The sequence below is a fragment of the Pholcus phalangioides genome, unplaced genomic scaffold, assembly GCF_987345545.1.
Source record: "Pholcus phalangioides strain wild (caught in Gottingen) unplaced genomic scaffold, Ppha-v1.0 ptg000003l_1, whole genome shotgun sequence".
Classification (NCBI taxonomy): domain Eukaryota; kingdom Metazoa; phylum Arthropoda; class Arachnida; order Araneae; family Pholcidae; genus Pholcus; species Pholcus phalangioides.
In genome coordinates, this window is record NW_028301596.1 from 57,771,230 (window position 1) to 57,780,174 (window position 8,945).

At 35.9% G+C, this 8,945-nt stretch overlaps 1 protein-coding gene across 1 annotated transcript; it reads right to left on the reverse strand.

Annotated features, from left to right (window-relative positions):
- Positions 1 to 371: 371 nt before the first annotated feature.
- LOC149089009 (distal membrane-arm assembly complex protein 2-like) lies at positions 372 to 8,916 on the reverse strand. Its single transcript, XM_089251320.1, has 5 exons — positions 8,725 to 8,916; positions 4,694 to 4,941; positions 3,894 to 4,114; positions 3,016 to 3,178; positions 372 to 1,217 (listed from the first exon to the last, which is right to left on the reverse strand). Exons 2-5 carry the CDS (start codon positions 4,939 to 4,941, stop codon positions 950 to 952), a joined length of 900 nt encoding a protein of 299 aa, XP_089107446.1. The 5' UTR covers positions 8,725 to 8,916; the 3' UTR covers positions 372 to 949.
- Positions 8,917 to 8,945: the final 29 nt, after the last annotated feature.

The following is an 8,945-nucleotide window of genomic DNA, read 5'->3' on the forward strand; positions in this document are numbered from 1 at the left end:
TACCTAAATATACAGTAGAATCTCGATTATCCGGGCGAATGATGAACACGGATAATTAAAAAACATGGTATCCTTTTCTCGCAGCTATTCTGCACAGTAATAAAATGTACTACAAGAATTACACAAACAAGGAATAACGTTAGTCCAGCTGATGAACCATGCAGTGACGTGACCGCATTTGACATTACACCTTTCTTGTGCCTTGCTTTTTGTTTTGCAACTGAAAAGTAATACATTCCTACTAACTGCCAGCATTTCCTGTAATTAGTTATAAATCTATGCATATAAAATAACATGTCCTGACTGATTCATCATCACGAGCCAAAACCGCTGAAGCTATAGTGTAAGGATTCACTATATTTGCACATGTTGACTTAAAATACTTTATTATATATATTTATCACTATTGATTAAACTTAATTATTTACATTGCAGTCGAGTATGAACTCATCTGGACATTTAGCTCTCTCATTAAGTCTCGACTCTCTCTGTTGGTATTTGATCGAACCCTGGGAGATCTTCAAGACATTCCTATTAGATTCTTGAACTTTGTGTCAGCTACAGGTCTCTACTAAGGACTTAATTTTTTTTTGCAGATAGTACAATAGATCTCTGGTCACAGCATTAGGTTCTATGGAACCACCCATAAATCTAAATAAAGCAGGGATCTTTAGTTTCTGTAGTTTATCCAAAGTAGCTATGTTTTCATGCTTCTCGCCAGGATACAAAATCAGAACAGGAGGATGGTACAAAAACCCATTTTGCTGCATTTTACCACCTTTGGAAATTTTATTTAAGCTATGGTATTCCCAAATAAATATATTTACAAGAGTTTAATTGATGTCTCAAGGATTCAGTTCAAACTGATGTTTTTTTTTATGTTAAAGATCAAACTAAAAGCATGAAAAAAACCAGCAAGATTAAACACAGCTGGAAAAATTGCTTATGATCACTTTTGTGAAATCTTCAGTTCATCTTTTTCGAGTAGTCCATCAGAATTTCCACCTTTTTTAAGTAGTTTATTAGATTTTTCATCGTTTTCGAATAGTTTATCAGATTCTTCATTGAAATAGTTCTTCAGTCTCCTCAGCAATGCAGGGTTATGATAATCAACACCCTCAATCTCACATTTTGGTAGAACATCTTGAAGCATCAGGCACGTCAGCTCTCTGTGAGCTATCTTGGGGGTATCATGAATAATTAACTTTTTCAATTTCCTGTTGAAAAGGAAGAAAAAAAATTGATGAATTCATAGAAAATGTTATGAATAAATCAAAAATTGACATAAAATGAAAACAATTTTGAAATGTTTTATCTCAATGTAAATAATTGGTAATCTGGTAAAGGATAACCTGAGAGCCCCAGAAGATCGTCCCAGCATTGATATGGCCCTGCATGGTGAGTGTGGTGTAGTCATATCATAGATACGTTAGGGTGACATACATATAAACACACACAATATGTTCCTGCATGTACCAATTCATTTGACATTCCCTAGAGCAGTAGTTCTCAAACTTTTGTCACCAACGGTTCCCTGTGGTTCCACAGAATAGTTGGGTAGACGTTTTTCTATATAAAAGAACCACTTCAAAACATTATATATATATATATATAAAATAGGCACACAAATAAATATAATAAATATCTTCACCTCGAACGTGACTCACACTTCGAGAGACACTGCCCTACAGGAATGTTTAAGAGTAGAATGTACAGTTGAGTAGTAGGAGGAGGATCATGCCACAAGATACAATGGGGATGTAAATATATCTAATATAATAACAGTGTTGTAATTCTCTACCATTGGCATAGCAATATATCTAGAGTGCTACCAAAGTGCTTCAAGTACTTATGATTCCTAAGAGTGTTGCAACTGTTTTATGGCTTCAGGGGTTGTGGAGGGTTGCATCTGTTTGGCTTCCTCCACAGAGAGCAATAAGGGATACAACATTAATACGATAATAACACAGCATTTAAAAAAGCACACATACAATACAACCGGCAAAAAATAACCTACTGAGTTGTTTGCTTCCAAGGGCGGAAGACAGTTTGCAGCACTTTTTTAAATACATAACAGATATTCCTTAGAAACAAACTTCATGTTTATATATATAGGGTATATAGCAAACAGGGTTATGACATTTTACTGGCGAACTGTTGATCGTGGAGGTATACTTCCAATTAGAAAAAGTTTTCAAATAACGTGTAGTACTCAGATATGTCAGTTATGTTTCAAGGGGTTGTATAGTTATTAAAATAAAAAAATTAACTGTTTATGCAATCCCAGTGTGCCCTAAAACCCGATTAGAAAGTTGTTTCCCTGTTTCTCCTGATGCCAGCAAAAAAATTTTCCATGTTTCTAAGTGCAATATTCACTGGGATACTCAAATTCAAAAAACAGGAAATTTGGGAAAGAACAGCGTTTAATGCAGATAACACAATTTTTCTACATTTAACGATATTCTTTCCAAAATTTCCTCCATTTTTCGAATATATCAGTGAATATTGCACTTAGAAACATGGAATGTTTTTTTGGCATCAAGAGAAACAGGACAACAACTTTCTAATTGGGTTTTGCGGCACATGGAGACTGTATAAAAAGCTAATTTTTTTATTTTAAAAACTACACCTCTTTGAAACATGAGTGACATATCTGAGTTATTTGAAAACTTTTTCTAATTAGAAGTCACAGTTCACCAGTAAAATGCCCTACTCCCTGTTTGCTATACACCCTGTATATACAAACAGAACACAAATGCCACACATTCAGACATGCCCAAATTTGTTAGAAGTTCTTAGAGGAATATTTATGAAGTGGATGTAGCAGTGCAGCAGCAGTTTGGCTTCATACAGGAGATTTTGATTTCTGAATTTATTTCGTTGGGTGCTTGGCCTGATGCTACAAAATATTGTGGATGCTCGAGCACCCCCCAGCTCTAATGCAACTGTTAATTGAAAATGAAAGATTGAAAAATATACATGGATAGAAACTGTAACTAAGGTAAAAAAATTTACCTCAACCTATAGAGCGTGCATATGCCCCTTTCTGTTACGTTAACACAGCCACTGATATCTAGATGTTGCAAAGTTGGAGCCATGACATATAACCTCTGCAAGCAGAAATCGTCTACAAATGGACATTTCTTAAGATAGAGCTCTTTCATGCACCTTAGGTGTACTGAAAAAAAAATTAAGATAAGTACATTCTTAGTCACCAGCAAAAACATTTAATGCATTTGTGTTAGGTGTATGGTTTTATATGAAAGGTAAAATTGCAACTTTTAACAAACGGCAGTTCAATCAATGACAATTTAATGACTCAGCATAAGCGTTTCCTTTAAGTTGCGTAAGCGCATGTTTGTACAATTAAAATCGCTACACACCATTGGCTGTATGGTGGCATACATAAGCGGATACGTCTTCAAATGGGAGGGACTTAGCAAATGACTTATGGTGGTATTCACTGACAGGGTTTAAACCATAGTCACAATGTCTTATCCCAAAAATTACGGTGACTATGGTTTAAACCTTGTCAGTGAATACCGCCCTTAGAGTGGACATGTCCTCGCTGCAACATTCATAGCAGATCACACACAGCAGCACCATGGCCCCCCCACATCCTCAGTAAGACCGCTAGGCTGGGATTTTTGCCACGCCCTTGGACATATTTTTCATGGGCCCCTATACAGTTAATTTATCGTTTGAAAAAAACGAGAATTGCCCTACGCATCCCGGCTAGAACCCTGCAAGCCCTATCCTTGTAGAGCCATGAGCAGCACACAGTTTGGGAACCATTTGTCTGTAAGATATGCTGTGACCTCACCATAGATAACATTAAATAACTTGAAAAAATGACCCTATATATATATAAAAAAGCTATTGTGTAAACTCACTGAAGTTGGCAAAGCTCTCGTAACATAACAGGGTTTCCGATGCATCAACTGCTTCGACATAAAAATGTGGAGAAAACTTATCTGGTATTTCACCACTTTCGATGTCTTTCTTTGTCTTCCATTCCTTGTTACCGAGAAATCTGACCTTGCCGCCACGGAAAGTGACGAAATGTGTTGTTGCTAGATCCGGCCCAAGAATTTTATGTCTCTCTGCAAGAAACCTAAAGAAGAAGAGAAATTGTTAGCACATGCCTGAATGCTTTTTTTGCATAACTGCAGGTTAAAAAGAATTTCCAATGCGCTGGAAAAAATACACACATGTCAATGACAATTAACTCAAAAAAATAAGCTATGTAAATTTTTTTGCAATCTCAATTCCTTATTGAATTGAAGCATTCAGCCGAGAAAATGGTCTATGTCTCAAACTTTATAGGAGACGCAATAAAAGTCATTGTTGAATTAGGGAAACATCTTTTTTGCATGGATTGCAGCTGTGTGAAGGTGAGTAGCAACTACATTTGTTAGTTTCTGCAGGAACTTACTTTGGGAATGTGTAATGAAGCTATATGGAATGTTATTCAGTCAAGAAACCACAACATAGACCATGATTTGGCCAAATGCTTCAATTATAGAATCTTGTTTATATTTGATTCTCTGCCTCCTCATATTTGATTCTCTGCCTCCTGATATTTCAACATCCCCTTCCCACAATTGATTTTCTTTTAAAGCTGTAGAAAAACAAAATATTCAACTGTAGAGAATTACATAAGTGCAGACTGAAACGAAAAAATGCAATTTACTTTTGCGATTCCCTGTGCTTCTTCATTTTCCTCTTGTGATACCAATCAGCCAATTCTTTGGAAGTCAAGTTTGTTCTGTGAAGAACTCCAAAAAATTCAATGTAACGAGGAGATCTGTAACTGGGCTGTGAATCTTTCAGTTTCTGCTCATAAGTCGGTAATTTCGAACTACAAAATCTTGCCTGCTTCATTGGCAGATGCGATAAGCAAGAAAATAGATGCTTCCTGAGCTGCTTGGTGCTGAACATCTGATCAAAAAAAAGAAGACAGACACTATCGATTATAAGATAGAAAGTTATAGTTTGATATTTCACCTGCTTTTTGTCTGAGATTTTTTATAACGAAAAACTACAGGGGATCACACTTATAACACTCCTGGGTTGGTCAGGAGGATCACAAACCAACAATTGAGGCTGATCTATGTTGCCCGATTTTGGTTGTTACAATCTTTCAATATTAGTACCTGTGTACATGTAAATTGAGTTGATTTCTTTGATGTTGAAGCTGATAGGATCTTGTGGTCATGTATGACCGGCAAGTTCTTTTGAATACTAGTTGTATACTGTGAACACTTACTTTCACACTTTGTCTAGTGCTCTCATCTAGTTATGATCTGAGTAAAAGCAAGGGTATCGATGGAATTGCTAGCAAATTCACAGATGACATGAAGCTAATGGGGGTAATCAGGAATCAAAGCAATAGGGAGTTGCTCCAGACCAACTTAAACAGGATTACAGCATGGGCAAATGAATGGAGCATGACATTTAGCATTGACAAGGGCATAGTCGCTCATTTTGGTTTGAACAACCCATGGTTCTCTTACAAGTTGAATGTTGTCACTATTCCAGATACAACTAGGGCGGCTTAGGTTTTCTGAACATTGTTCAGCTGTGGTTAAAAAAGCGAATAGAATGCTCGGTCTAATTTTCAAAAAGGTCTCTTTGCGTTCTCCTAAAGTCATTCTTCTGCTGTTTCGAGGCTTAGTTCGTCCTGGACTGGAGTATGTTGTGAGGTTTTGGAAACCATACCTACAGAGAGACATAGACTTGGTTGAAGGGATGATGAGAAGAGCTACGTGTGACCTTATTGGCACGTGGGGCTTGAGTTATAAATAAAGACTTCTTTTTTGAATATGTTTACATTGGATGAATGCAGCTGTCTGGGAGATATGATCGAAGTGTTCAAAATTTTCAAAGGGATGGATAGGATGGACCATGAACTATTAGTACACTGTCAATCGACTGCTTTTCACCAGCGAGGTTATGGTGTCGCAGAGAATTTTTCTATAGGGTTGTTAATAAATAGAATAGCTTATAACCTTGGAGGTAGTAAATTGTAACACAACTGACACGTTTAAAAAGAAATACAATAACATGTTGGGGTAAATCGAGAAGTTATCCATGCTTAGAATAAGACAACTATAAGTATTTTTTATAGGCATTTATTGTTTGTAATTGCATTTTTAATTGGGTTGCTGTATTTTTGTAATATATGACATCCATATTTATTATGGGCATCTTTTTCTCAGCCACCTCGTTGGGCATTTTACTTGTTGTGGCGTTGTATTTGTATAAGGTGTTTAGAGCACTTCCCAATCGTTTGGGCATTGTAATGGATCATATGGGGTAAATCTTGCCTCAGCGGTTGACTTGCCACTCTTGCTGTGATGACAGAATAAACATAATTCTCTCTCTAATGATCCCTTGGATGCCTCCATTGTGATCGAGTACTAAGAATCTTCATGAAATGCTCCTGTGATGATGGTAACAACGATGTTACTTTTAAGTTTGTAGTTAGCCCCCGTTTGTTGGTTTCCTGAACTAATTAGGATTGATTAGATGGCACTCTTTCTGATGATTCCTATTCTCTTTGCTTCTGTGATGATGGTAACAATGATGTTACTTTTAAGTTTGTAGTTAGCCCCCGTTTGTTGGTTTCCTGAACTAATTAGGATTGATTAGATGGCACTCTTTCTGATGATTCCTATTCTCTTTGCTTCTGTGATGATGGTAACAACAATGTTACTTTTAAGTTTGTAGTTAGCCCCCGTTTGTTGGTTTCCTGAACTAATTAGGATTGATTAGATGGCACTCTTTCTGATGATTCCTATTCTCTTTGCGGTGTCCGCAGAAAGGTGATGTGGATCAACATGGAACTTCCTAGCCATTTGACGTGATTGTGGTTTCGAAGTGAGAACAACCTTCCTGAATCAGCCTAATTAACTAACTCTGATAAATTTGTGTTACTTTATTAATATAAAAAATAATACTTTATTAATATAAAAAATAATACTTTATTAATATAAAAAATAATACTTTATTAATATAAAAAATAATACTTTATTAATATAAAAAATAATACTTTATTAATATAAAAAATAATACTTTATTAATATAAAAAATAATACTTTATTAATATAAAAATGCAAAATCGTTGCATTGCATTATTTTGACTAATGCACTAGTTTTGTTGCACATAGTTTAGAGGCTTGTCCGAGATCATACCAGTTTTGTCGTAATATTAAGAGAAAAAAAACGACCACAAGGTACTGATGGCGGTTCTCTATTGCAGAGCCGAAATATGTAAATCAATAAAATGAAAAAAATGTATTTGTCTTAAAAATGTGTTAACTATTTTCTGTGAATACAATTTCTTTGTTCACCAAACATCTTCAACATCGTGAAAATTAAGATAGAAGACAAAAAAGAATTCCCCAATTCTTTTTTTAGTAAGGTAGAAAATGGCATGGACGAATTTTGGAATCAGTGGAGAAAGTATTGGCCACAAGATACACTGACCCATCACATTTAGAGTTCCTATTCCGGCAACCCAATGCCAACCAAATTTCTTGGCACAATCACTGTATGAAACCATGATAGCAGCACATTTTTGAGAAATAGTTTATTTTGCTTGTATGACGCCAAATTGTCAAAAACTGGTGTTTTTCGTCAGATTGAAGAATGCTCATCAATAAAAAAAATTAAAAATTCACAAGCAAAGGACGCATGATGAAGAATAGGGCTTTGGCCTATTGCTCAATAAATTTCAATGATGACGAACATGCTAGTGAGACTTAGGATGATGATAATAAGCTGGTGAAAATGTGGAATTAAAATAGTGCTAAAATAAAGAATGATAGCACATTGACTTGAAAATCATTATTGTTGGCAATGAAAAATCCTGAAAGAGTCAAAGTGCTCAGGTGATCAGTTGGCGAAAAAAAAAAAAAAATAGTCACCAAATTTGGTGCAAACATGCTTATGGAATCTTAAAAGCCCCTCCCCCTCATCTGAATTTCTGACCTCTATCGTTTTTCCAAATTTATGTGCGCTTTTATGTTCCTAACCAGATCATGGCCTGCCACTGTCTCTCAATAAAGAGATTATAGCAGGTAGTCGAAGACCTGGGCCATGCGTGTTGTGAACCAAACAGGGAGATTGTTTTCGTGTAATTCTTGTTATAATGCTGTCATCTGTGATAAATTTTTCAAACTGCTCTTCTATGCTGCTCCTTCTCTGAATTTCCATCTTTTTCTAAATCTTGTCACCCTCATGGCCTGTGTCTCACATGGGTAAACATCACCTCCAAATTTCTAAAATTTAGGAGCTCGTTCTATGTATTTACTTCATCATCTCGTTGAATTTCAAATGTAGAGCTGAATATCCTGATGAAGAAGCAAAGCAAGCAAATACCGCAGCCTTGGGGCCCGGGAGAATTAACATAATTTTTTTTGTATTTTCATGTTATAAATTTATTATAGAAGGACCCATCAAAATTTGGCTTGGGGGAGGGGTCTACCTAAGCTTCAAGCGTAGGAGCCTGATCCAGGATGAGGGAGGGGCAAAAATTCGTTTGTCCACGGCCCAAATTTCAGATTAACTGGCCCCCTGCCCTTTTTTTCTTTCGGTGAAGGGTCCCCACGTTTAAATTGAACTACAATCACAAGAAAGGATATGATAAAACACTCAAAGCAAATAATTACATAAGTAAACATATCACTTATATTAAAATTCCATTGCATACTCTATTACCTTTCTCTTTGAACAAACTCGATAACTTTTTATTCAAAACATTTCTTATGTATTCGTAAACAACAACCTGAAATGTGTTCATGAAACATTGCTTGGAATTATTAAGCGGTTAAAATACTAATGAGAGATTTTCCCAAACGTAGCTACAAAACTAACGTGATGGTGTTTGTTTACATACAACTCGTGCTTGACGAAGGAGAGTTTTTCTTCAGTGAACTTCT